Source organism: Acytostelium subglobosum, assembly GCF_000787575.1.
Source record: "Acytostelium subglobosum LB1 DNA, scaffold: scaffold11, whole genome shotgun sequence".
In the NCBI taxonomy this organism is placed as follows: domain Eukaryota; phylum Evosea; class Eumycetozoa; order Acytosteliales; family Acytosteliaceae; genus Acytostelium; species Acytostelium subglobosum.
Window position 1 is genome coordinate 279,142 of NW_012236522.1, and position 27,680 is coordinate 306,821.

At 44.0% G+C, this 27,680-nt stretch overlaps 15 protein-coding genes across 15 annotated transcripts; 10 read left to right on the forward strand and 5 right to left on the reverse strand.

Annotated features, from left to right (window-relative positions):
* Nucleotides 1-1,157: 1,157 nt before the first annotated feature.
* On the reverse strand, nucleotides 1,158-2,756 carry SAMD00019534_059800 (hypothetical protein; the record flags this gene model as incomplete). Its single annotated transcript, XM_012898578.1, has 1 exon — nucleotides 1,158-2,756. One exon carries the CDS (start codon nucleotides 2,754-2,756, stop codon nucleotides 1,158-1,160), a length of 1,599 nt encoding a protein of 532 aa, XP_012754032.1.
* A 403-nt stretch (nucleotides 2,757-3,159) lies between these two features.
* SAMD00019534_059810 (hypothetical protein) lies at nucleotides 3,160-4,967 on the forward strand (the record flags this gene model as incomplete). Its single annotated transcript, XM_012898579.1, has 2 exons — nucleotides 3,160-3,959; nucleotides 4,034-4,967. The coding sequence occupies 2 exons, from the start codon at nucleotides 3,160-3,162 to the stop codon at nucleotides 4,965-4,967; spliced, it is 1,734 nt and encodes a 577-aa protein (XP_012754033.1).
* A 261-nt stretch (nucleotides 4,968-5,228) lies between these two features.
* On the reverse strand, nucleotides 5,229-6,482 carry SAMD00019534_059820 (hypothetical protein; the record flags this gene model as incomplete). Its single annotated transcript, XM_012898580.1, has 5 exons — nucleotides 5,229-5,366; nucleotides 5,439-5,731; nucleotides 5,801-6,124; nucleotides 6,196-6,335; nucleotides 6,442-6,482. 5 exons carry the CDS (start codon nucleotides 6,480-6,482, stop codon nucleotides 5,229-5,231), a joined length of 936 nt encoding a protein of 311 aa, XP_012754034.1.
* Nucleotides 6,483-6,840: 358 nt separating this feature from the next.
* SAMD00019534_059830 (hypothetical protein) lies at nucleotides 6,841-8,541 on the reverse strand (the record flags this gene model as incomplete). The annotated part of the gene is made up of 2 exons (XM_012898581.1): nucleotides 6,841-7,412; nucleotides 7,485-8,541. 2 exons carry the CDS (start codon nucleotides 8,539-8,541, stop codon nucleotides 6,841-6,843), a joined length of 1,629 nt encoding a protein of 542 aa, XP_012754035.1.
* Nucleotides 8,542-8,756: 215 nt separating this feature from the next.
* SAMD00019534_059840 (hypothetical protein) lies at nucleotides 8,757-9,858 on the forward strand (the record flags this gene model as incomplete). The annotated part of the gene is made up of 3 exons (XM_012898582.1): nucleotides 8,757-8,923; nucleotides 9,019-9,483; nucleotides 9,558-9,858. The coding sequence occupies 3 exons, from the start codon at nucleotides 8,757-8,759 to the stop codon at nucleotides 9,856-9,858; spliced, it is 933 nt and encodes a 310-aa protein (XP_012754036.1).
* A 513-nt stretch (nucleotides 9,859-10,371) lies between these two features.
* Nucleotides 10,372-11,904, forward strand: SAMD00019534_059850 (hypothetical protein; the record flags this gene model as incomplete). The annotated part of the gene is made up of 6 exons (XM_012898583.1): nucleotides 10,372-10,461; nucleotides 10,539-10,662; nucleotides 10,733-11,073; nucleotides 11,138-11,293; nucleotides 11,402-11,586; nucleotides 11,649-11,904. 6 exons carry the CDS (start codon nucleotides 10,372-10,374, stop codon nucleotides 11,902-11,904), a joined length of 1,152 nt encoding a protein of 383 aa, XP_012754037.1.
* A 52-nt stretch (nucleotides 11,905-11,956) lies between these two features.
* SAMD00019534_059860 (hypothetical protein) lies at nucleotides 11,957-13,735 on the reverse strand (the record flags this gene model as incomplete). The annotated part of the gene is made up of 5 exons (XM_012898585.1): nucleotides 11,957-12,451; nucleotides 12,520-12,818; nucleotides 12,887-13,347; nucleotides 13,419-13,492; nucleotides 13,559-13,735. Coding segments are annotated over 5 exons (1,506 nt in total), but the record flags the coding sequence as incomplete, so codon positions are not given.
* Nucleotides 13,057-13,341, forward strand: SAMD00019534_059870 (hypothetical protein; the record flags this gene model as incomplete). Its single annotated transcript, XM_012898584.1, has 1 exon — nucleotides 13,057-13,341. One exon carries the CDS (start codon nucleotides 13,057-13,059, stop codon nucleotides 13,339-13,341), a length of 285 nt encoding a protein of 94 aa, XP_012754038.1.
* Nucleotides 13,736-14,504: 769 nt separating the features above from the next.
* On the forward strand, nucleotides 14,505-16,013 carry SAMD00019534_059880 (hypothetical protein; the record flags this gene model as incomplete). The annotated part of the gene is made up of 1 exon (XM_012898586.1): nucleotides 14,505-16,013. A coding segment is annotated over one exon (1,509 nt), but the record flags the coding sequence as incomplete, so codon positions are not given.
* Nucleotides 16,014-16,413: 400 nt separating this feature from the next.
* SAMD00019534_059890 (hypothetical protein) lies at nucleotides 16,414-20,438 on the forward strand (the record flags this gene model as incomplete). Its single annotated transcript, XM_012898587.1, has 5 exons — nucleotides 16,414-18,033; nucleotides 18,177-18,423; nucleotides 18,488-18,997; nucleotides 19,034-20,289; nucleotides 20,370-20,438. Coding segments are annotated over 5 exons (3,702 nt in total), but the record flags the coding sequence as incomplete, so codon positions are not given.
* Nucleotides 20,439-20,775: 337 nt separating this feature from the next.
* Nucleotides 20,776-22,221, forward strand: SAMD00019534_059900 (hypothetical protein; the record flags this gene model as incomplete). Its single annotated transcript, XM_012898588.1, has 1 exon — nucleotides 20,776-22,221. A coding segment is annotated over one exon (1,446 nt), but the record flags the coding sequence as incomplete, so codon positions are not given.
* A 174-nt stretch (nucleotides 22,222-22,395) lies between these two features.
* SAMD00019534_059910 (hypothetical protein) lies at nucleotides 22,396-23,194 on the forward strand (the record flags this gene model as incomplete). Its single annotated transcript, XM_012898589.1, has 4 exons — nucleotides 22,396-22,465; nucleotides 22,529-22,793; nucleotides 22,857-23,082; nucleotides 23,153-23,194. The coding sequence occupies 4 exons, from the start codon at nucleotides 22,396-22,398 to the stop codon at nucleotides 23,192-23,194; spliced, it is 603 nt and encodes a 200-aa protein (XP_012754043.1).
* A 146-nt stretch (nucleotides 23,195-23,340) lies between these two features.
* On the reverse strand, nucleotides 23,341-24,376 carry SAMD00019534_059920 (hypothetical protein; the record flags this gene model as incomplete). Its single annotated transcript, XM_012898590.1, has 2 exons — nucleotides 23,341-24,255; nucleotides 24,353-24,376. Coding segments are annotated over 2 exons (939 nt in total), but the record flags the coding sequence as incomplete, so codon positions are not given.
* A 266-nt stretch (nucleotides 24,377-24,642) lies between these two features.
* SAMD00019534_059930 (hypothetical protein) lies at nucleotides 24,643-25,649 on the forward strand (the record flags this gene model as incomplete). The annotated part of the gene is made up of 2 exons (XM_012898591.1): nucleotides 24,643-24,846; nucleotides 24,948-25,649. The coding sequence occupies 2 exons, from the start codon at nucleotides 24,643-24,645 to the stop codon at nucleotides 25,647-25,649; spliced, it is 906 nt and encodes a 301-aa protein (XP_012754045.1).
* A 671-nt stretch (nucleotides 25,650-26,320) lies between these two features.
* SAMD00019534_059940 (hypothetical protein) lies at nucleotides 26,321-27,401 on the forward strand (the record flags this gene model as incomplete). Its single annotated transcript, XM_012898592.1, has 6 exons — nucleotides 26,321-26,334; nucleotides 26,436-26,599; nucleotides 26,708-26,935; nucleotides 27,016-27,158; nucleotides 27,229-27,291; nucleotides 27,366-27,401. 6 exons carry the CDS (start codon nucleotides 26,321-26,323, stop codon nucleotides 27,399-27,401), a joined length of 648 nt encoding a protein of 215 aa, XP_012754046.1.
* Nucleotides 27,402-27,680: the final 279 nt, after the last annotated feature.

The following is a 27,680-nucleotide window of genomic DNA, read 5'->3' on the forward strand; positions in this document are numbered from 1 at the left end:
TAATTGGTCATTACAATTTGAAGAGCAATTCAATGGAAACAGCATCAACAAGTCAATCTGGAATATACATGACAGGGCTGGTTACAACAATGAGTTGGAATACTATTCACCACAGAACATACTCATCCATGATAACAAACTAGTTATAGTCTCAAAGAAAGAAGTATTCAATGTGCGTATCACCATTCATCAATGATCTGGAATCATTCCATCCCCCAACCCCCACTAACTCCTGATCACACACTCAGGGAAAGAACTTTACTTCAGGATACCTGGATACCAAGGGTAAACTCAATGTTACTTATGGTCGAGTGGAGGCATCAATGAAGTTACCGGTTGGTCAGGGCATGTGGCCAGCATTCTGGATGGTACCATTTGAAAGAGGTACATGTTATTTGAATGCAGGTGAGATTGATATAATGGAGTCAATCAATTCAAGGTTGAAATCATATGCTACATTCCATCATAACTATCGAAAGGATTGTAATGATACTACCCTAGTCAGCCAAAACAAAGGAATATCAGTACCAACACTCAATACTGAGTATCACAACTACTCTGTCATCTGGGAGCCAAACTGGATTGTTTTGTAAGTTATACTTATGGTTGATTGATTGATTGATTGGTACTAACTATCGGTAATATATATATAGTATGGTGGACAATGTAGTGTATAACATTATAAACAGTACATCACCAGATCTTCCAATACCTAGCCAACCATTCTATATCATATTGAATACAGCCATTGGTGGAGGTGTAAGTGTCCTTTTAACTATTTATTGAAATGAGATAATAATGACTAACTTAAATACTTTGGACTGGATAGTGGCCTGGATCTCCTGATAATACAACTTTATGGCCTCAATATAACTATATTGACTTTGTAAGAGTCTATCAGAAGACCACACCTGCTACCACTACAACTGGATCATCTACCTCAACTACAACTACTTCCACTTCTACTTCCACAACAACATCACCCATATCAACTACAACATCGACCTCTACTACATCTGGAAATCCATCCAGCGCTACTCATACATCACCAATCTCTACACTTGTGGTCTTGATCTTGACCGCCTTGGCAACTCTTATTTAAAATAATAATCATTCGTTCTATTTATTTATACTATTCAAAAGATTGTAACATAATATTATATCTTGATTGTCTTGTTGTTGTTGCTGCTACTACTGCTGTTGCCTAGGTTGATGTTACTATGATCAGTCGCCATAGACGGAGATGGAGTTTGTGGTGGTGTCGCGGTGATGAATGGTAGCTTGATGTCTGTCTGCTGCTGGATCACATCAAGCATTGGTGGGAGAGTCTGGAACAGGTTCTGGATTGGTGAGAATGTGTTGGATTGACCATCAGCTGCTCCAGTGTTCCATATATTGATCTTTGGCTGTAGTCCATTGATTGCCTTGGCATTGGCTTCAGCCAGCTCCTTGTACAGTCCACTCTTGAGACCCAAGTAGAATGGAGCAAGAGGGTTGTTGTTGAACTGTGTTAGACCATCGGCCTCCTGTAGCAGTTGAGCCTTGGCACCTGCACCTGTCTTTTGATCCTTCTCCAATTGAGCTTCGGCCAACAGCTTGATCGAAACGGACTCACCCTCGGCAGACTTGATCTTGACAGCGGCATCGGCTTCGGCCATCTTTACATTGGCCGTCGCAGTACCCTCAGCAGCCTTGATCTTGGCCATGGCATCACCCTCTGCCCTCTTGACAGTGGCCTGAGCATAACCTTCAGCCTCTCGGATCTTGGCCTCCACATCAATCGCAGTCTTGGACATGAGATTGGCACGGTGCTGGGAAGTTTGCTGGTCCAGACGCTTGATCTCTAGCTCCTTCTGCAACTCCATCTGTCTCTGATCGACTCCAAGTGTTGCCTCAATCTGTGACTGGCGCTGGGACTTTTCAAAATCGATCTGGGCCAACTTTAGCTTCGTCTCTGACTCGGCAATCATCCTGCGACGATCATTCTCCACGAGGACAGTCTCAGCCTCCACCTCTGCGATACGTCTTCTCGACTCGGCCTTGCGCTCATTCTCTCCAATGTCACCCAGCTTCTTGGCCTCGGCCACTGCGACACGGGCCTGATTGACGGCGCCTTGCAACGCCTGTTGACGACGGTACTTGAAGTACTCATTGCCCTGAGCATCGCTCATCTCTTCGATGTTGGCATTGTAGATTTGAAGACCAAATTTAGCCAAGTCCACTCCGATCTTGTCCTGCACAGAGTTCCTGAACTTGTCGCGATCGGCAAACATCTCTTCGATGGTCATGTTGGCAGAGAGTATACGGGTCTCACCCTGGATCACACCGTTGATCGTGTGGGCCATGTCCTCGTAGGAGATGTCAGAGAGCAGACGCGTGTAGCTCTTGAAGCCCTCGAGGTCGCGGTTGGGGTCGGTTGGGCCGATGGTAAAGACGACGGGCAGGTGGAACTCAACACTCTCCTTGGACATGTTGTGCAGTTTGAATGAGTAGTTGCGTGGATTCATACAGATGTATCGCAACTCTTGGAATGGCCACATAAAGGTCTTTTTGGACACGGCCATATCAGTGATACCAAGACCAGTCTTTACCAAGTACTGATGTGGTGCTGCCACCTTATAACGCATTATAAGTGCCAATGCCACAACACCAACAGTTGCACCAATTGCCAATCCAATAATCAACTTTCTATTATTGGCTCGTTCTTCATCCTCAGCTGGTGAGGACCATTTAATACGTTTAGGATTATCAGACATTATTTAGTAATATATATTAGTTTGTATCTATGTTGTTATGTTATGTTATGTTGTTATGTTGTTGTTGGTGACGGTTGGATGTTGATATTTAAAGGTTGGGCCATGTCTGTTGGTGACATGTAAAGTATCCATCATCTTCATTGCTGTACTGGTCATCAAAGTATGATTACGTATTGTATGAATTATGATGATGTAGTAGTAATAATGCAACAATGAATTACATGTCTCTTTGAATCAAAGTGAAGATGGGATCTGGAAAGTGTTCAGACCCCCCAGGCTAGTCAAAGACATTACTTTGAAAAAAGAGACTCCAACTCACTAATGACACACACTGATTATGATCTTCATCCAAAGCTCACTCTACACACATAATTATTAATACTTTGTTGTTAGTCTGACTCCAATGCTCACTCGTTCATTATTATCAAGGATCAGTCGATTGGTGTCTTCATCGACATACAACAACACCAACAATGTTGTCCCAATAACTACAACAACAACATTCATTCAAACTCATAACTCAAAGTTGAATAACAATGTTGGTGCTCGTAGCTTGTTGCGATCATACTCCTCTTCTTCTTCCTCATCTTCTTCATCATCGACATTAGATCCAAAACAACAACAAGTTATCAATGATAGGAATGAATCAATTGACTTTCAGAATAGTGTAGAGATAAGAGGATTGCCATCATCAGTGACACGTGATGATATTGTTGATATGTTCAAAGGATTGTCAATATCAAACAATGGCATAAAGATGGTGTTTGATGATATAGAGAATGAAGGCTTTGCATTCATCACCTTTGACACTTCAGTGGACAAGCAGCGTGCCCTCGCCACCAAGCCCACACTGATCGTCACTGGCACACCAACCGACGTTCAGATCTATCCCCTGTCAATCAGCAAGACCGATTGGAAATCGATTAGCAAGTCATCCTATATGAATAGGACTGCGATCACCAATCATCTGTGGCGCTCAAGGACTCCACTGTTCAATGTCAAGTCCAAGTCCAAGGGCGATCAGACTCAGCCCATCTCTAGGTCACTCGTGGACAAGGCACCTCAAGAGAGCTACACAGAGATCTACCTGCACTTCAACACTGATCTCCAACTTCGTGAGATGTACCTCAGTCCCTACGGACATCTCCGTGTCGGTCGTTTTCTCGAGGATCTCGATGCTCTCGCTGGAACTGTTTCTTACAAGTATGTCAATGTCGTCGTGCCTTGCCTCGTTGGGCCCAACGTGAATCTTAGCTGACACATCCTATCACACATAGACATGCTGAGGACACTACTGAGGAGAAGGTGTACACTATTGTCACTGCGTCTGTGGACAGGATACACTTGCTGAGACCTTTGAACCCTCAGAATGACATCAAGATGGATGGAATTGTCACTTGGGTCGGAAAGAGTTCGATGGAGATCATGATCAAGGCAAGAGCATTGAATAGCGAGACGGGCCAGTGGGAGGGACTGCTCGTGGCCTACTTCACAATGGTGGCCAGAGACCCATTCACCAAGAAGTCTGCGCTGGTCAACAGATTGGTGCCGACCAACGAGAAGGAGACCAGACAGTTTGATGATGGCGAGAAGCACAAGTCCAGCAGACTGGACTACGCCAAGAAATCTCTGCACAACGTGCCACCCACCAATGACGAGCTGCAGATCATCCACGACCTGTTCATGCGATCCAAAGACGACAAGACCAAATACAATTGGCTGCCAATGCAGTCCACGTCGCTGCAGACCGTCATCCTCTGTCAGCCACAGGAGAGGAACATGCACGGCAACATATTCGGAGGCTACCTCATGAGAAAGGGATTCGAGATTGCTTTCACCACGTGCTTCCTCCAGTTCAACAGCTCCATTCCTCAGTTCCTCGGCATGGACGACATCACATTCCTGTTGCCCGTGGACATTGGCAACATCCTCACACTGGAGGCCACCATTGTCTACACCGAGACCGTGGAGGACATTAGTTATGTACAGGTCGAGGTCTTTGCATATGTGTCCGTGCCTCTACAAGGCGGTCCCGAGAAGAAGTTGTCCAACACATTCAACTTCACATTCATTTGCAAGGAGTCTGTACAAGACAAGCCAAAGAGAGTCCTTCCTCAATCCTACGCAGAGGCCATGCGTCACCTTGGTGGCAAGAGAATAGTGGACAGACAGAAGCACTATTCAAAGGATGACGTTGAGATCTGGAAGTAATATATCAATCCTGGTCAATCATCCTCACTGCCTGGAATGTATTCGAATACATACCAGTCCATCAATCATTCAATCATTCAATCATTCAATCAATCAATCAATCCATATAATATAATATAATATACATGTATAAGGGGAGATAGTTTATTGCTCTCTCACTCACTCAATCAATTAATCAATCACATGACTGGATACATGTATGTATGTATGTATGTTGGTAATATTACACTGGACAGGACTGGACCAGGACTGCCTTGAACCTTAAGACTGTGTAGTTGGTTGTGCCAGCTTCGTGTTGAACACCAACTCTGCGCCAAACTTCTTGCTCTCCTCTCTGCGAATCACAACATACTTCTTGATCTGATCATTCCAATGTGGTAGAGGTGCTGATTGTGGAGCCTACATCATATCATCATCCATGTTAGTCAATCAATCAATCTATCAAACTCATGTCCATTCATTAATATTTACCAATGTTAACCATGGATGCTCGAGTGCCTGCTTGGCAGTGTATCTCTTTGCTGGATCGACGGTGAGGAAACAGTTGACAAAGTGCTTGGCCTCCTTGGAGATGTTCTTCCAGTACTTCTCTGGGAAGTCGTAGCTGGCAGCCATGATCGATTCGAACAGCTTCCTAATGTCATCGCTGTAAAAGGGAGGGAAGCCACACATAAGTATATAGGCAATCACTCCTACAGACCACATGTCAACCGCCTCAGTATACGCAGTCGGTGCGTTATTAATGTTATTCAATACTTCTGGTGCTGTTTGTTTGGGTTCAAGGTTAGGGTACTTGTTTCAGATCAATCAATCAACGATCTAGAGGGACTTACCAACATATGATGGTGTTCCACATGTTGTCTTCATAAAGACATCGTCTGCCAGGATCTTGGAGAGACCAAAGTCCGAGAGGGCAATGGTGAGATCCTTCTCATTCTTTAGTAATAGGTTCTCAGGCTTGAGATCTCTGTGTACGATTCCAACACTGTGTAGATACTGCAATGACTCTAACAACTGCTTGACAATCACTCTTGCCTCCTTCTCTGAGAAGAACTTCTTCTCCATAATCTTATCGAATAGCTGACCACCTGTCACCAACTCCACGACCAAGTAGATCTTCTCTGTCGACTCAAAGTATTCATGCATCGTTACGATATCTGGTAGTAGTGAGTGAGTATATGATCGATTGATTGATTGATTGAATGAATGATCACTACTAACTACTTACTTGGATGACTGACTTTCTTCATGATCTCAATCTCTGTTTGGAGTGCTGCCTTTGATGATGACTTCCTATCGATGACCTTCATGGCAAACTCCTTCTTTGACTTTCTGTCAATGACGCGGTAGACAATTGAGAATGCACCTCTATAGACATTAATGTTGTTGAAGTGAGTGGAGTGGATTGTTAGTATCATGATGCTTGAACAAGGTATACCTTGTGTGATGACAATGACAATGACAATGAACATACCTTCCCAACTCTCCATCTAATATATAATCAGCCAAAGGCATTTTGTTGTTTATCTCAATGTAGTAGTATGTAGTATGTGTATTCTGTGAATGAATGTATGTATGTGTAAGAAGAGAAGAGATAATAAGTAGTTATATTCCAAGATTATAAGTTTATAAATATAAATAGAGTGCTATGTCTTTGTGTCTGTCTCCAAAGTATTTGCCCCACGTGCTCAATGAATCTTTGATCACAAGACACAGCCACACCGATGCTTGCTCGATCATTATTTGACTTTTTTGATCACTTTGGTGTTTGAGAATGAAAAAGAGTTGAGTGATCGAGGGGACACACAAGAGTCACACACACAAACACCAAATGTGATCGATCACACGAACAGACCACACGATGCCACAAGAGTCAATAGTCAAACATGAACTCGACCTCTTCGTACTCTTCGACATTGTAGATGGTGCCTGGTGCTGGAGGGAATCGATTGTGGAGAACTAATGATCGGCTTGGACAGACGAACAATGCACTGAGCAGGTCTGGTAGCAATGGATGCACATGTTTGTGCAGTTGGCTCAGGGAAACGAATCCACCACGGCTAAAGTCTGAGCTGAGCACCACTACCGTGTCACCATCAATCACTCTACCATACACTGTGACGCCCTCACTGTACGACTCTATATTGTTGGACTCGACAAGTCGAACTGGGTTTGTTGGACTTGGGGTTGGACTAGGATGGATGTTGGATAAAAGTATGGTTGATGGGATGGAGTTGAAATGTAGTGATAGTGAGGTGATTGATGGTGTGAGCTTGGTCATGAGTTGGACGCTACGACCTGGAACACTCCATTCAAGACGGGTCACTGATGTTGGGATGTCTAAATCGGGGCTGTAACTAAAGAAGCGAAGGTATAGTGTGTGGACAGTCTTTGGTAGTGTATCCAATGTATGTAGGTTGTCACCTGCTAGTGACAGATATGTGACTGATGGTGGGATGAACTCGAGATCATAGATGTACTGACCTATGTGCTCGCTATACGATGATTGATCATTACCATCTTGTTGAAACATGAAGCCAAGTGTGAGTGAGGTCACAGAGTTTGGGATAGTTCCAATACAATTGAGTGATTGATTGAAATGTTGTCCAAATGATAGCGTCTCTACCGAGTCTGGAATGGATCCAACGGGCAAAGGTTGATTGAAGTATGTGCCGAAGGACAGGTGGCGGAGGGTGGACGGGAGGTCGCCAGGCATGATTATCGCTTTGAACCGATCACCGAGATGTAGATGGGTAAGTGATGGGCTCACACCGATCAAGTTGAACTGAGTGATGCACGTATGAAACATGCTGCGTCCAACCAACTTTAGTGTTCTTAAGCTCTTCAATCTTTGAATGAAACCGACATTCAAGAAGTTGGCATCACTATGTGGTGGAATACTTAGTGATGTTACCGATGTTGGAATAGCTGTGATTGGCACATTACTGTACTGATCAACATCCAGATGAGTGATCGTCGATGGAAGTATAAGATCACCAACACAGTGGATAGAACTAATGTCGAGACGGGTGATTGAGAGCGCGGACATGTTGAGGATCGATATCCTCTGTGCACGTCGAAGTCCATACGACTTGATCTCCAAGTGAGTGATTGATCGAGGGAGACCACGCGATGGAAGTATGAGTGTGGATATGGTGTCCCTCTCTGGCGCGACGATCACCAACTTGACAATGTTGGCATCATCCGGTATGACCAACTCGTCATCCATCTCGTCCAGGCTCAGGATGACCAATCCAGGCGTAGTCTGCAACGACTTTAGTATCTGCGTGTTGTACGAGCGAAACTTGTTGCCGGGAAGTCTGATTGAGGTGCGTGACGATGTCGTGTCAATCAATGGACCGCACTCAATAGCAGCCACATCACCAACTGGCTGAGTATAGTCATAACCAAGTCCAGTATTTCTCCAATACAACAAATGATCTACATTGAATGTCAAGTATTGATGTTTACGCTGGAACAATGTCTTCGACACCAATGTCATACACAAACGATCAATTGGATTGATCAATTTGTTACATATTTCACCAAGTAATACACTTGATAATCTATCCATTTATATTAATATATTAATTACAACTATGATCAGATTCATACTTTGAAAATATCGAGTGGACCTCGCCCAAACACACTCACAATCAAACAAACTAATCAAATTTTGATCACAAAACCACCAACACTCACACACTTACATCTTTGATCTTAGATATATATTCATCATTCATTCAAACAGATAAACACAACACAGTAGACACAGATATATATATAGAGATGTCAACATTGAACTTGGATCATTGCATTGAGAAACTGCATAAATGCGAGATACTCTCAGAGAGCACAGTCAAAGAGATCACTGATCGCATGAAAGAGTTGTTGATCAATGAGACCAACGTACAATCAATCAAGGCTCCAGTAACAGTAGTTGGTGATGTACATGGGTATGTCAACATAACATGATGATGAGCATGATGACCTGACCCTAACCCTCAACCCTCGCCCTCAACCCTCAACCCTCGACCCTCAACCCTCATAGCCAATTCTACGATGTATTAGAGATATTCAAGATTGGAGGCAAGTGCCCAGATACAAACTACTTGTTCCTTGGAGATTATGTTGACAGAGGATATCATAGTGTGGAGACAATCACTTTGTTGTCATGTTTGAAGTTGCGTTACCCATCGAGGGTTACGCTGCTCAGAGGTAATCACGAGTCGCGACAGATCACACAGGTCTATGGATTCTACGGCGAGTGCATGAGGAAGTACGGCAATGCCAACGTTTGGAAGTACTTCACCGACATGTTTGACTATCTGCCCGTGGCAGCCATCATCGAAGAGACCATATACTGTGTGCACGGAGGTCTCTCGCCTTCAGCACCATCCATCGATCAGATCCGAGTCCTGGATCGTTTCCAAGAGGTACCACACGAGGGTCCCCTTGCTGACATCATGTGGTCAGACCCCGACCCTGATCGTGATGGCTTTGTCGAGTCACAAAGGTAAGGTCACGAGTCCAAAGGCCCATGTGCCATGTACATGTCACTCACCGATCACTCACATCAATCATATACAGAGGTGCCGGTTACACGTTTGGTCAAGATACAGTGGCCAAGTTCTTACAGATTAACAAGATACATCATATATTGCGAGCACATCAACTGTGCATGGATGGATATCAGGTGCTATTTAAGAGGACGTTGTCTACTATTTGGAGTGCGCCCAACTACTCGTATCGCTGTGGCAACATGGCATCGATATTAGAGATCAACGAATCATTTGAGCAGTACTTCAACACCTATTCAGCAGCTCCAGAGAGTCTACATAACAAGCCCTCACAAGACACAACCAAGGAGCTGCCAGACTACTTCTTGTAAGCCTCTTCCTCTTCTTTGGTCAACACACCGTTAGTCATCAAGGCCTTTAACTTTTGCGATAACATCATCATCATCATTATCACACTCAAAAGATGAGTGTATAACATCAATCAATCAATCATTCATCCATACCAATATCCAGCTCATCTAACCAATTTCAATCAATCAATCAATCAAACCAACACCTGACCAACATGACGACGATCATATCATCATAACCAAATCTCACTCTCACTCATCACATAACATTAACATAACATCACATGTATTATTGATATATTTAATAAAGTTGGAAGGACATGTCCAGTCTACCCTTCATCCAGCCCCCAGAGTGTTGTCTTTGTTTCGTCATCGCCTCCTCCACCTCACTTCCAAGTTGTTGATGTCTTTGTTTCGAAAAACGCACTTGAACTTGTGAGTCATTCAACTTCATTCATTCATTAATTCCAAAGATTGATTGACCAGACAGACAGAAGATATATACATATAGATACAACAACAACAACAATAAACATGTCAGTTGAACAGGCAGTCATAACTGAAGTTGATAGGAAGAAGGCTAAGAAGATCACTGCTATAAGACAATGTTTACAGAGAGTACCAGTACGTACATAGATAGATGAGGAGCAATTGGTTGATCGATCGATACCATTGATTGGCCTAACATTATACAAACACAGGTTGATGTAGAAGGATTGAGACGATGTTCAGTTACAGAGTTTGGGTTTGTAAACAATGACATTAGAACCTCAGTATGGCCAATCCTACTGGATATCAATCAGAGCAAGATTATAAATCATGAGAGTACGTTCGTTGTTTAGTATGTCCGACATACCAAGTCTTTATACTTACACTACATTACTCATCCATGAAGGTGCCATCATCGAGCATAAAGATACAGATCAGGTCACCAAAGATGTAGAGCGATCAATGTGGAGATTTACAAAGGGTAAATCAAAGCTAAGAGAGAAGAAACGAGCAGAGTTGACAAGGATCATCAATGCCATACTGTCACTGTATCCACAACTGCACTACTTCCAAGGATACCATGAGATAGGTAGTATCCTATTGATGGTCACAAATGAGCGACTGTCATTCGCCATGCTCGAGAGACTCAGTCTGAATCATATTGGTGACAGTATGCGACCATCATTCTCCGAGGTATCAAAGATACTCAATCTCCTATTTCCTCTATTATCCTTTGTTGACAAACAAGTAAGTGTGTCATCACGCCAACCTTCATTCATGAACCTAACATTTCATTACCTCTTTGCATTAGACACATCAATTCATTGTCAACTCTGAAGTTCAACCAATGTTTGCGATCAGTTGGCTGATCACATGGTTCGCTCACAACTTTGAAGAGCTGGAACCAACTGCAAGACTCTTTGACTTCTTCTTGGCATCACATCCACTCATTCCCTTGTACTTTTCTGTAATTGTACGATCACTCTCAATCAATGGACTGGCATCACCTGGACCATACACAAACACTTATCTAATCTAATCCCTCTCCATTCCATCCCATTCCATTCCAATCCAGTTAATTACCTATCTCAAGAAAGACTTGTTGAAACTTGAATGTGCTTATGACACTGTACATCATTACTTCTCCAACCTTCCAGATGATCTGCCTCTGGACCTACTTATTCAACAAACACAGAAGCTCTATGACAAGATACCTCCAAAGAAACTTCAAGAGCGAGCGGATATTCAGTTATCCATCGAGTATGTATCCACTAACTGTGCGTAATCATGAGCACCTGTTAATCAATCAATCAATAATTTAGATCACCAATGACCAATTATCCATTCAACTGGATGATATCGATACATGGTAAACAACAGAAGAGGAGCCATTATAGATATTATGTTCTGGGCCTGCTGGTGTTGGGCGCTTCCTTCTTGTTTGCCTACCTCAACACATCAAAGGCGTATGGACCATATATTGGTAGCCTTGGCATTAGCAGTCAACGATTCATTCATTCACTTGGCAACTCGGGTGCCAACTGGTTATCATCGATCAAAAAATACATTGGCTATTAAGCTAGCTAGCTTGCTCGATCACGCTCCTACAATCATATCATGGTTGTTATTACTTGCTGATGTTGGCCTTCCTGTTCCAGATGATTACAACTCCAGACGCGTCGGCACTGGACAAGAGGGATTCGTCGGCGTTCCAGTCGATGTCGACCACGGGCGAGGCATGGCCCACGAGGTGATTGATTGGCGACTTGGATTTGCTTAGACAATCGTAGATGCTGATGGCACCATCTGATGTTCCACTGACACAGAACAGGCCATCACGTCCCTTGAGTGATGGACAAAACTCACTCCTAACAATCTGAGATGGTACTGATGTCTTGATATTGACTGCATACTCCTTGACCACGGATACTGTACCAGCTTGCAAGTTGGTCACACTGATCACTCGCATCACATTGTCCACAGAGTTGATAAGGATTGACAATGACAACTTCTGTCCAAGTTGCCAATACTGTAATTGGGTCGATGTTATCTTTGACTTGGACACCTGTACCTTTGACACTGGTGTCAAGATATCCTTCTCGAACTTATAAATATAGAGGTATCCCTGTGATTGAACATGATCAGAGTGAGTGAGTGTCCTAGGCCGATAGACCACCCATCCATCATACTTACAATGTCATCTCCAACGAACAAGTAGTTTCCTCGTGATTCAAACTGCATTGATGAGACTATTGAGGCGGTCTTGCACTTGCCAACCCATTTTCCAGAGGCAAGGTCATAGGTCTTGATCAGATGTTTGTTGTCCGCGACAAACACCAAGTTGTTCTTTGATGGATTGGTACATATGCAGTTACAGATTCCTGCATCCTTGACAACACGATCCGCCTTGAATGACTTTACACTCCAAACAATCATGCTAGAGTCCAGTGATATAGATGTCAAGTATTCATTGCTGGCCATCCATACAAAGTCTATCAATATGAGAGCGTATTAGTGATCAATGGATCAAGAATGCAAGCATGCAACTTGACAGACATACCGATGATTGGTGCATTGTGGCCTTTGAGAATGGAGAGTATGGATGGGTTTGACATTGACTTGCAGAGTGAGATGGTGGTGTCGTCCGAGGAGAAGGCCAACAACTCTTTGTCATTGTTGGCGTATCTGATCCTGGACAAAGCCTTCTTGTGATTGTCAAATATATGATGAATGCCAGAGAATGAGAAGTCGTTTAAAGGCAATGTGTTCGCTGTTGTACTCTTTGTTGGTGACATAACTGATGGACTTGATGTCGTCGTCGTCGTAGTAGTGGATGTCGTTGGTTTCGAAGGAGTAGATGGTGGTGTCGCTATTGGTGATGGTGTTTGCGCTTGTTTCGGTGGTGTTGTTGTAGTAGTTGTTGTCGTCGTCGTCGTAGTAGTTGACATCGATGTCTTTGGAGGAGTCGACACAGGTGATATTGTATTTATGGTTCTCTTATTCTTCTTTGCTTGACCATTCCTAATATGTGTGTTTGATTGATTGTGTCAGTAACAAGCTCACCAGCATTTATTAAGAGTGATTGAACATACTCGGCCTTTCTATACTTTGATTCAAGGAGATTGAATCGGATATTAAGATAGTCATCCCTTCTGTCTCCATCGTCCTGTTAATTGATTGATTGAGTAAGTAAACTTGACGAAAGAATGATGGATGCTACACCGATACTCACTCTAACGATTAACTTTGAATCGGTTGCTTTCTGTCTCAATAGATGTAGTCGCAAAGCAAGATAATGATCAGCGTTCCAATTGGTAGTCCTTTCAATTCTTTTGATTCTCTCATCTACATAACTATCCTCAATCATATATATATGGTTTGCAATATTACTCTGTATCGCTGTGTCCATTTCTATCTCTATCTCTATCTATTTCTTAAAGTGTTGAGTTCAACTTCAACCAAATGAATGAATGTTGAGAACAAGCAAGGACACGATCTTTCCCCAGGCTACCTCCCTCTTTCAACAATTCAATGAAATCACTTTGGTGTAACAAACACAATCAGTGGACCTTTTCAAAGTGTTTGTTTATTTATTTATTACAATAAGTAATGTAAGAGTATATACTCTTGGTCGAGATAAAGAGTGATGAAGAGCTCATCGCAACAAACTACAACTACAATCAAGCCTAGATCGAATGTAAGTGTGTGTATTGAGCATTGTACACACTGTGCTTTTTCTAAAGGTGGATCGTAGACTCAACCCCATTCTTTGTTGTTGGACAGCAGCTGACCAACCAACCTCAAACACACCCTTATAGGGGTGTTAGTTCACCGAGAAGTTCTCTTCTCTCTCTGACCCACTCACACAACAACAACATCATCCGAATCCGACTTACATCTTCGCTCCTCCTACCTTCACTCTCTTCTCTCTCTCTCTCTATCCTACATGTCTGTATCTATGTTTCACTCATGTGATCAAACAAATAAAGAGCAATTAATAGCATTGTATGCATTGTGGCCATCAACATCATCATCAACATCAACATCATCATAATCCAACAACATCAATTAAGAACATAAACATAAACATATACAACAAGTAATTAAATGTATACATTAAATTAGTATTTATGTTTAAAAATATTATTAATTATATAATATATAATATAATATAAATAATGGATTTACAATTGGATTGGATTACTCATATGACGATAAGATCACCAACCGAGATCAATTCAACATTATTATCAGGATTGGATGATAAACGACAACAACAAGATAAAGAAATAGAAGATGTAATAATGACAGAGTTGAATGACTCTGAATTATTACCAATAGAGGTATGGGTATTGATTATGGTATACCTATACGAGCGTGACCTGGTCAGCGTGTCAATGGTCAGTCGCTATTTGAACAAGATATCAATGGATAATTTCTTGTGGAAACCATTGTACCTGCGACGATGGAATGTCATCACGATGCCACATCGTGACAAGTCGATGGTGGAGTTGTCCGACGCCGAGTTTAGACAGCTGCTCGTTCGCTGCCAGTCCAGTTCGACGCCCCTCTACATCAAGATCTATAACCAATACTGGCAGAGCCAGATGGAGCGCAAGGGCAAGCCATTCATCACGATGGAGGAGCATCACAATCTGCAGCCAAGCATCGTCGCCAACAACACACGTCTGTTCACTCCGACGATCATACATCATCATGCCAATCAGCGGGACTCGCAAGGACTACTCTGGAAGCTGTTGTATCAAGAGCGCAAGATGATGTCACAATTTGGCGGCATTGAAGAGTTCTACCATCTCTTGTCCACGCTCATAGCCTTCCCCTTGGAGTTCAATCAAAAGGCATTGATGTCGATGTATACCAATGTGTTTGAGTTGTGCATGGTCAACTATAATCGCAAGGACTTCTCCATCCCGCCCCTCAACCTCTATCGCATCCTGGTGGAATGCTGCCACAAACATCTGACCAACGTGTTGGCCGAGTCGACACATGTCGAGAATGGTCGCCCATTGATACAGTTCTACTTATTCCATTGGCAGAACTACCTGTACAGCATCAAGCGAGTGAATATAGTGTTTAGATACTTCTATCGAGATTGGATATCGAAGCAGAGCGATGAGGCACCAAGTCGACCATGGATGCAGCATATCAAGAACTCGGAATGGTGGACAAACCTCCTGATGGGCACGGACAAGTGTTACTCAATCGTCCAGACAATAACAATGATGGCGCGAGGTTGGATGAGTGTACTTTTCAAAGGACTTCAAGTGAACACACTCAACAACAGCACTGATGCGTACGAGGATGATGCGTCAGCCAGGCGTCCAAGATTGGAGAATCGTCTGATTGACTCAATCCAGATATGTGCCGAACAGAATGAAATCACACAGATGTACTCATTCCTGCTGTCATTGCTGCATCTCCAGGAGTGTCTGTTGCTCAATGGCGAGGAGACACATCAATTCTTCAGCACGAGCAAGTCGGAGCATTTGAATCAGATACTTGGCGGGGGCAAACCTGATCAGAGGTTTAGACTACTCCTTAGTCTGTTGCCACAGATGACCAGATGCAATCTATGCAACAGTGCCAGCACAATACCACCCATACTATGCAATGAAGAGATGAACAAAGTATCAATCAAGTTATTCTCAATCCTCCGTCCTCCCGTAGCGGACGCAGTTGCTCAATAAATTCAATCGTTCCATTCATTCATCGAGGATACTGAATGATTGATATGTGTCTAGATACCTGTAAACAACAAGTTAATCAAATAATGATAATGAGAGAAGTCGTTCATTATTCAGTTTATCTGTATAATTCACTAAAGTTATCAAACAATAAAGTGATTTGTCGCGTTGTTGGTGTGGTACACTACCTTGACTCATTCAAATGTTTGAGGAGAAGGTATCGCACCCACTATTGTACTCATTCCCTAACAAGTAATAGTTGTAGTAACATATATTATATATATTTATTTACAATAGTACATCAATCAATCACACAAAACTGTCGATCAATCAATCAATCAATCAATCATTAAAGAGGTGGTGACTCTCTAGATTTACTTGACAAGACAAGACAAGACAGGACAGGATGACCATCTGTCCACCGGTGGCAGCGAGCAACTGGCTGTTCTGGTCATCGTTGGATGACAAGCTGTTCAGTACACCGACATTTGTATTACAGAGATATGGTGGTCCACTTTGGTGGGCTGCAAAGTATCGTATTCTATTGCTGGTCGAAGGTGGCTATGCAAATGGCTACCTCATAGCACATAGTTCATCTTATAATGAGATCATCGAGCACTGGGCCATTATAATGGCTGTCTATCTGGACAAGGTTGAGAAGACTGGTCTATCACACTTCTCTGAGCGATATCTACTACATCTATTCAAGAAGTTGGCAAAGAAGATGACCATGTTCACTGATCATACTGAAGAACATCAACAACAACAACAGCAACAGCAACATCAAGATACTACATCAACACAACCACAACAACAACATAGTATCCCATCAAACAACTCGATTGTCTCATCTCTGGACGAGGCGTCAAAGCCATCATCAAACATACGTATTGGAGTGCAACGTCATGTCGCCAAGCTGTTCAATGTGTTGTACCATCACGACCCTATAACAATATTGGAGAGAGTGTTCTCAAGCGAGTTCCCCAGCAATGAATGGGTCGAATGGATGGATGATCACACAGGCATGCGTCCCATCCATCTGGCCGTCGAGAAGATGGACATGGCGCTAATCAAGTATCTATTGGACAAGAAGGCCGACGTCAATGTCAAGGACAAGCAGGGCTGGTCCCCGCTACACTTTGCTGCGTACGCGGGCAACCTTGACGTATGCCGTCTGCTTGTCGAGCAGGGCAACGCGGCGGTGATGACGATATCAAAGGACGGCACGCTCCCTCTACACTATCTAGCGCGACACACCTTCTCTGAGGCTGAGGTCGGCAAGTTCACACAGCTGCTCTCATTGCTGCTGAGTAGGGGGACGCCCATCAACGCCAGGACTATACGCGGCGAGACAGCAATGCATCGAGCCGGATACTTTGGCTCGACCCAGGTGGTCCAGTTCCTGCTGGACAACAAGGCCGATCTCAACGTTCAGAATGAGCGTGGTGAGACCGCACTGTACTTTGCAATCATTGGACACAATACAAACATTGCCACACTCATGGTTGAACATGGTGCCGACTGTAACATTGGAGGTGCCACCGGTAGCGCACTGGATGCAGCTCGCAAGACTGGACAGACTGACCTGTTGCTCGTACTGACCGGGCAATCAAAGTCAGATGAGTTGGAGCATGAGGGCGACCATGATCACGTCGAACCGACCAACGACACAGCACAGGAAGTGAAGGCAGTCACAGATACATCAACAAGCAACACAGACAACAACAACAACAACAACAACAACGACGAACAAGTCAACGAACAGACTGTCGTGCAAGACATCATCGAGAACAAGGCCACGACAGACAAACAACAACAGCAGACAAGCGCAACAGGCTTCTATCCACATGTATTTGTGCTCAAGGACTTTAAGGGACCGGTCTGGTGCTCATTGTGTGGCTACTTCCTCTGGGGCATACGACGTCAGGGCTTTGCATGCGAGGTGTGTGGCTACTGTGTACATCCAAAGTGCAAGAAGAAGGCAACCCTTACCGAGCCCTGCGAGAAACAAACACCCTCTGACTCTGTCGACGAGTTCCTCAAAGCCAACAGAGTGAACATCTCCAAGCCACTTCACAGACATTCAAGTAAGTCACATGTCCTTTGCATGCTTGTGGCCACTCACTAACTCTATCAATCAATCTATCAGTTAGCAGAAAGAGATTGGAAGGATTGTACAATCAATTCAACACATTGGATAAGGATCAACAGGGCTATCTATATAAGAAGGAGTTTGGTGATTGCCTTGGACCAATGATCAGCGATGCAATAGAGTTTGCTGATGCCATATTCCAATCATTCGATACCAACATGGATGGAAAGATGGATTTGAAAGACTTCCTCAACGGTGTATCATTGCTACAGAATGCCTCATTCGAAGAACAAGTTCAATGTATGTCCGATTGATCATCACTCACCCACTCCCCACTAACTAATAATCAATCAATGACAATTAGTTGCCTTCAACATGTTGGATCGAAACAAGTTGGGCTACGTCACAGTCCGCGAGTTCCTGAATATACTTCAATCAATCTTCCACTCTTTGGCCAACTTAAAGATCAATAGTGTCTCACCGGCCGTGTTCATATGTACCATATTCCCCAAGACCATTGTATTCAAGAGGAGAGAGCCCTATGGCCTCTCACCAAACCCAAACAACGTTGGTACACCAACAACATCACAAATACATCAATCGATTCAATCACCGCCACCAGTACAACCACAACAACCTACATCACCTTACCAACCTGGCAAACTTACCAAGAGCCTGTCAGTGGATTCGCGCATTGGCAAACATCGTGGATCATTGGATCCTATTGTCCTCTCAACCATCGGCTCACCAGAGCATGAACATGATCAAGAACAGGAGGATGACCATCACCATGATCATGAGCAAGAGCAAGAGCAAGAACCAGACTCTGAACCCGAATCACAAGCGCATATTCTAAGCACACTTGGCTCAATGAGTATGCCAGACATATCATCATACTATAATCAATCAGTGGCGCACTCGACAACAACGTCAACGTCAACAACAGAGCCATCATATGACGACCAGTTCACAAAGAAGCTCAACTTTGATGGACGTATCTACTTTGAGGACTACCGCATCGCAATGTTGCGCCACTCACACTATGTCCAGTCGTTGGGAGTCGTCGAGAACAACAGCCTAGAGGAGCAGAACCAGATGTCCAAGTGGATGAGCTTCGAGGGCAAGGAGATCACACTGGGCCACGACAACTGGTTGACGATGCAGTACATCATGATCGGCATCAGAAAGGCCATTGGCGAAGCGCTGACCTTACCAACCCGCAAGCTCAAGCAGAAGGACTACGATGTGGTCGTTGAATTCAAGTACGATGGGTGGACGTTCCGCGACTGCTCTCCACTGCCCTTCAAGAAGGTGCGCGATCGTCTGGGCATCGACCCCAAGTACTACATGTTCACGCTCGGACCCGAGAAGATCTTTGGCAACCTGCTCATGGGCAACCTGTCCGTGCTGTGCGAGGTCGTGTCGAGTGGGCGCAGTGGCAGTATGTTCTTCCGCTCGAACGAAGGCCGCTACCTTCTCAAGACCATCCCGCAGAATGAGGAGGCCGTTCTCAAGTCCATACTGCCGGCCTATGTGCAGCACTTGGAGCGCCATCCCAACAGTCTGTTGGCCAAGACATTGGGCTGCTACAGCATGATGAAGACCAAGGACTTTAGGTTCATCGTCATGAACAATCTGTTCTTCACGCCGCTGCCCATCCACGAGAAGTACGATCTGAAGGGATCTACCATCGGACGACACGTCGAGCACGTCAAGGACGAGGACAACCCTGCCAACATTGCCGAGGTCGCCCTGAAGGACTTGGACTTTAAGCGAAAGCTACACATTGGACCCGAGCTCAAGGCGGCACTCATGGAGCAGATTGAGCATGACACCATGCTGCTCGAATCGAACAACATATGCGACTACAGTCTGTTGGTGGGTGTGCATCGCATCGATGAGTTCTCTCCATTGGCACTGGACTCTGACAATCCAGAGTCGTCATCACGTGACATTATCGATATGCTGGATGAAGGATTCTTCAAGTCCAACAGCAGCAGCGCCAACAACACAATTGGAAAGAGTTCTATCTTCCAGCAACACTATGGCGGCATCCTGTCGTCTGACAAGAAGGAAGTATACTTCATTGCCATCATCGACATCCTCACCTCATGGGACTTCCGCAAGAAGTATGAGAACATGTTCAAGTCATTGGTACATGAATCTGTAAGTCATTCCGCCACTCATACATCACTTGTTCACTCTTGACTGACACACACATCCATATCCCTCCTTCCTTACCTCAGTCACAACTATCAGCAATCGATCCAGCAAGATATAGGAAGAGATTCCAACAACTAGTGCATCACATTGTACTGTAACATTCGAGGATTGATGGAAGGCCTCTCTGGCCTCGCTGCGGCCATCCATGTTCATCCAAGGTATACTCTCTCTTTCCAAATATGGTATTAATGTAGTCATTCACATGTGTCAACATCCAGTAAACATCATCCAACTTCCATGATGGAAGTCGTCTTTGTACCTTTGTTTCCTCTTTAGGCTTCCATTGTCCAAACACGAATCTTCAACGAAATTTCCACTCACCCTTTGCAATCTTGTTCGGGAACTTGAAGTCGCCTTGCATCATCAACTCACAACTCATATCCTTAAACAAACATACATACATATACATATACTACTTATATTACATACATATATATGTTAAGAAGAATGACAGATAAAGTAGAGTCAATATCAATTGTTGGAGCAGGTCTTGCAGGTTGTGCATTGTCTGTGTTGTTGTCTAATGCAGGCTACTCAAACATTAATGTCTATGAGAAGCGACCAAGAGAGAACGACGCTACATCGTTGGTGAACAGAGCAAGATCGATCAACTTGGCATTGTCCGATCGTGGCATCAAGACACTGACTGAAGCCGGTCTCATGTCGGAGATCGACAGCATCTCGATCCCAATGCGCGGCCGCATGATCCACACAATCGACTCGCAGACCAGCTTCCAGCCCTACTCGTCCAACTCCAACAAGCATCTGCTCAGTGTTTCGCGACAACTGCTCAACGAGAAGATGCGCAACTACGCCGAGAAGAACTCCTCCGACAAGGTCAAGTTCCACTACGACGTCGCGTGCAAGGATGTCGACCTGCGCAAGAACCAGTTCACGCTGGTCAACAACACGACCAACGAGCGCAACACCGTTCACTCAGACACCATCATTGGCGCTGACGGTGCCTTCTCGGCCATCCGCCAAGCATTGACCCGTCAGGATCGCCAGGAGTACTCCCAGTCGTATCTGGCTCACGGCTACAAGGAGCTATGCATCCCAGCCGGACCAAACGGCACATATCTGCTCGAGAAGAATGCGCTGCACATTTGGCCACGTGGCAGCTTCATGATGATTGCCTTGCCAAACATCGATGCATCGTTCACCTGTACCATGTTCTTCCCATTCGATGGCGAGACTGACAGCTTTGCCGCGCTCGACTCCCTCCCAAAGGTGGACGAGTACTTTAAGAGAGTGTTCCCAGACGCTCATGCACTCATGCCAACTCTCTTGGAGGACTGGGAGCTCAATCCTACATGCTCTCTCGTCACTGTCAAAACCTACCCATGGTCCCTCGAGCATCGCGTCACCCTGGTTGGAGACGCTGCACACGCCATTGTCCCATTCTATGGTCAGGGCATGAACGCCGCCTTTGAGGACGTTCTCGATCTATACCAATGTATCATTGCCGAGCAGGACAAGTCCAGCAAGGTGCTCAGCACGGCCAGCTTGAAGCGCGCCTATTCCAACTACCAGGTGCATCGCAAGGACAACTCGGACGCCATTGCCGAGATGGCAGTAGAGAACTTCATCGAGATGAGAGACAGCGTTGCCAACCAGGTCTATCAGTTCAAGAAGAAGTTGGAGCACGCACTGGAGGAGAAGTTCCCACGTCGTTACATCTCTCGCTATGAGCTCATCTCCTTCTCGAGGACACCCTACGCACTTGTCCAAAAGGTGTCGGTCGTCAATCAAAACATCCTCAACAAGTTGATCGAGGGCACCAACTTTGACATCACCAAAGTGGACTTTACATTAGCCGAGAAGATGATCAATGATTTACTTGTACCATTCAACCTGGCACAGCACCTACAGCAACAATAAATGGTTGGGGAGGAGGACATTAGTCCTGTCGCTTGTTCATTTTGAAATTCGGAAGTTGGCGCGCCAAATTTTGGGATGGATTCCACACACTTCCGCTCACCTCCATTCCCATCAGATCAATCAGTCGAATCATTGATTGTTCAATTAATTAACTATCAAATACATACAATGCAATCCATCGCAACCAAGAACAATATAACATTAAAAGGATCAACTGAGATCGTCTCTGAGTTCTTTGGTATGTCTGACATGTGATCAATGATCAAAAAATGGTCACAACTAACATCAACATTATATATAGCCTATAGTATCAATAGTATATTATTCCAAAGAGGTATATATCCACCAGAGACCTTTACACGTGTTGCAAAGTATGGTCTGTCAATCTTGGTCACAGCTGATCAGGGACTCAAGGATTACTTGGACAACGTGTTGAAGCAACTGGCTCAATGGTTGCAGACTGGTGACGTCCAGAAGCTGGTCCTAGTCATCACTGATGTAGTCACAAAGGAGGTCTTGGAGCGATGGGTCTTTGACGTTCAGACCGACTTGCCCAAGGAGGGAGAGTAAGTGCACTTAGAGACAAGTCTGGTCATCAGTTGAACTAACTCACATATACACACGAATAGAGCACCACGTAACAAACCAGAGAAGGATATTATGAATGAGATACAGGCTATCATTAGACAGATCACTGCTAGTGTCACATTCTTGCCATTGTTGCCCAACGCATGTACATTCGATTTGTTGGTCTACACAAGCAAGGACCTGGCCGTACCACAAAAGTGGGAGGAGAGTGATCCACAATACATTGCCAACAGTCAGCAAGTCAGACTTCGTTCATTCACAACATCAGTATGTACATCATCCAAAGTCAATCACATTGCCAACTCACTCACTCATTCAATCAATCAATCAAACATAGATCCACAAGGTTGACACAATGGTCGCCTATAAGCTTGGATAATCATGTCCGCTTAATGATCGATCAACTACATACATACATCTATACTCAAGGCCAACTTAGAAATGGATGAATGGTTTATGGATTAGATTCAGTAAACGTTTATCCTTACATGGTAACAACTCAAGCCTGTCTATTTATTGGTTGTTGTTGGTGTCGTCGTCAACATCGTCCTCGCCACCTCCTGAACTGCTGTCAGTGATCAGTTCTTCCAGTTCCTCGTCCATTTCCTCATCATCCTCGTCATCCTCATCATCATCATCGTCCTCACCATCGACTTGAGTGACAGGTGGCATAACATTTGATTGAGTAGGATCCATAACCATATTCTTTGACATGATTGTTGTGTTGTAGCTTCCACAAGTGGCCACTGTGCACTTGTTGCCCAAGAAGTGAAGAGGTATGTCAATGGACTTGGTCTCACAATCATTGCATAATATTGAACAAGTTGATCCTTTGTACATTGGTGGCATTGGTTGACGCTCGACCATCCTGTCCATCCTTGTCCAATTGAACGTCGCCACTGACTTCTTGCATATTGGACACGAGTAGACATTGTTGTCCAACAATGACTTGTAGCACTCGTTGTGTATCGCATGACCACATGGCAGCGTAGTGATTGGCGCCACACTCGTGAACATATCCTCAAAGCATATGGGACATCTCTCGAACTTGTTCTCCAGACATTTGTGTGTTTCAAAGTGCTCCTTTCCTAGACACATATTGCATCGCTTGCAGTGAATGTAGTGTGCGCGCTCTCCCACTCGGCAGAGCTTGCAGTCGTCGCAGTGGAACAGCTTCTTGTCGGGCGTGTCCTCGTAGAACTTGCAGTGGGCACAGAAGTATCGACCGAATATGTTCTGACATTTTATGCATTGATTGGACACTGGCTGCACTGTTGAGCACTTCATACACTGTACCTCCTGTGTTGCAAACCTATCGATCTCATGATTACTCGCATCATTATGACAGAAACGACAAGTGAACAACTCTCCACAACAAGCAGCTTTCAGCTTGCATGATCTTCTATAATGTTTACATCCAAGATATCCAAGTTCTTCATTCTTTCGTTTGTTTAATGGTAATGAAGAGATGGCAATAAGTCAGGTGATTGATTGATTGTTTGATTGATTGATTGATTGTATCTTGTTTGATATTTACATTATATGATAAGCTACTCTGCATGTTATATATATTTGTATTTATTATCTGTTTGTAAATAATACAAGACAATGGAATAAATGAGGAAAATGAAGAATACATTCGAACTTGTCTATTTGATTTTTTGGACTATTTTTTTGAAGATTTTTCATTGCCTCCCACTTTAGGATTGAAGACCAAGTTCAAAAAAACGACTTTAGTCATTCAATCAATCAAACAATCAAACAATCACTTAGTCATACAAGTTGTCAAATAGATACTTTTCTTACTAAGAGAATCAAGATCAAACTATGTCACAACCTGTAACAAAGAAAGATTCACCTTTGGTCATGGCCATTAAGGATATCGTCGCCGGTTCAATTGGTGGCGTCGGTCAAGTCATCACAGGTCATCCACTCGATACCGTCAAGGTCAGACTTCAAACACAATCAGTTGGTTCTCCACTATACTCTGGCACACTAGATTGTTTCAAGAAGACCATTGCCAATGAAGGTGTATGTCTCATCATCCATCAATCACTCAATCACTCCTTCGCTCACTCCTTCGCTCACTCTCTATCTCATAATTTATTCAATCAATCAATTCAATACTGTAGTTTGCAGGATTATATAAGGGTGTACAATCACCATTGGTTGGCCTATGCTTTATGAATGCCGTGATGTTCTTGGCATACGGTCAGGCAAAGTCATACATTCAGAAGCCTGGAAAGGAGTTGACTGTGTCAGAGTTGACGATGGCTGGTGGTGTGGCCGGTGCCACGATCGCCTTTGTCGAGTGTCCATTCGATCTGTTCAAGAGTCAGCTGCAGGTACAGGTGTCAGAGGGCGCCAACAGACAGTACACTGGACTGGTGGACTGCGCCTCAAAGATATACAAGGCCCGTGGTATCCAGGGTATCTACATGGGTCTGGTGCCAACAATGGCCAGGAACGTGCCAGCCAACGCCGCCTACTTTGGCGCGTACGAGCTGGCCAGACGCATGCTGCTGGACGACGGCCAGAAGCTGTCCCAGCTGCCCGCCTGGAAGGTTATGCTGGCCGGTGGCATTGGAGGCATGTCCTACTGGACCCTGACGTACCCCATTGATGTGATCAAGTCATCGATCCAGACCGACAGCATCATCCCATCACAGCGTCGCTACGCTGGCTTCATCGACTGTGCCTCCAAGATCTACCGTCAGCGCGGTCTTGCCGGCTTCTACGTTGGATTCACACCTTGTTTCATCAGGTCCATGCCGGCCAATGCCGCATGCTTTGTCCTCTATGAGCAAGCCAGTCAAGTCATGGCTGGTCTCTAAACTTTTAAAAATTATAAACTAACTCACACACAAAGAGAAAGAGATAGAGATAGAGAGGGTACCTCTATCTAATCGCGTGGTTGCCTTGAGAACCTCAACCTTCCACATGTCGACATTACATCAGGAGTTTCAGTTTTGTTGATCACCAATTCAACAAAAATCCTCCTGTTTTTGAATTTTTGAGAATTAATTTTAATTGGTTGTGATGAATGTGAGGTGGACCATCAACCCACCCATCATCAATCACCACAAGGTTATGTGGAAGGGTCCACCATCATCGTAAACAAATCAAACAACAACCAAGGAACAACAACAACCCTGCAATCAATTATCTATCTATCTATCTATTGCTTGCTTGATTGCACATTTAAATATTTATATAAATAGTACATCAAAGCAAAGTTAGGTCTCAAACTCTTCCATTCCTCCAAACACACCATCATCAATCATCTCGTTCATTCATTCATCCATTCATTCGTGATCAAATGCAGATTTAAGACATTGAATTAAGTTCATTGTATTACCATCCATTGTACCAATCAATCAAACAAGCAAGCAACTCAACACCTATATTTATCTAATTTATTTATTTATTTAACAAACCCAACCCAGCACTCAAACCAAACTCCAACCCAAACTCAATCAATCCAATCACACCAAAGAACCAAACAATGTTCAAGATATTGTAAGTTCCCTTAACCAAAAGTGTCGACATGTAGTGTAGTCCATTTCACTAACAATATTATACTCGCTCATCCACCTTGATGGCACATGCCGCACTCACAGTGGTTCCAAGGCACAGACATTCAAGCCAAAGAAATCCATCAAGAAGGGTACTAAGCATTACGAGCTACATCAGAAGATAAAGGAGACATTGGGATCTGGCGATTTAAAGGAGGCTATTAAGTTGCCTCCAGGCGAGTCTTTGCACGAGTGGCTGGCTGTAAATAGTATGTTTGATTGTTTAGTGTGTGGGGCTTGGTGAGGCCTCGAGGTCCTCGCCCCATTAGAGGCAAAGAATTGGAATACCATACTCATTCATTCAATCCTACCAAAAGCGATCGACTTCTTCAATCAATGCAACTTGTTGTATGGATCAATAACAGAGTTCTGTACGAATAAGGTTTGTCCGGTGATGTCTGCAGGTCCACAATATGAGTTCCTGTGGGCTGATGGCAAGGACATCAAGAAGCCAGTAAGAGTCTCTGCACCAGTCTACGTAGACTATTTAATGACATGGATACAGGCGACACTCGAAGATGAGGAGGTATTCCCATTGAGACAAGGTATGTTGGTGTTATCATTCCATCATTCAATCATACAATCAATCACTCATACATCATATTATTTGATCAATCATTATTAGATGTTGAGATGCCCAAGAACTTCCTGCCGACTGTAAAGACAATATTCAAGCGATTGTTTAGAGTGTACGCACATATATATTATTCACATATGGATAGAGTTGGTCCTCTTGGTGTAGAGGCTCATTTGAATACATGCTTCAAGGTAGGTTTCTCATCAAATCCAGGGTAAAATGGAGACTGGATGGACACTAACTCATCACCATCCAATCCAGCACTTCTACCTGTTCATCAAAGAGTTCAACTTGGTCGAGAAGAAGGAGATGGCTCCATTGCAGGTATGTACATCATTCAATCAATCACTCAATCATGTCCAACTTACTCACTGACATCCAATCAATCAATCAAACAGCACTTGATAGACAAGATCAACACCAAATACGATTAAAGAGGCATCAATCAGTTGATGGACTTGACTTGATCAAGTCGTCCATAGACCAGACGATCAGATCAATAGAGATGTACGACAGACCCTGACTCAATGTATAATATATATATGATGACAGTCCAGGCAACATGGACACACGCACGCAAACTTGCAAGAGAGTAGAGGATGGATCATTAAATGAGGGAGGAAGGTAGTTGTTCGAACGACACATGCATAGGGAGGAAGGAAGGATATAGGATTTATTGGTTAGTACTTGTTATTTATAAAGGTCCTGCAATG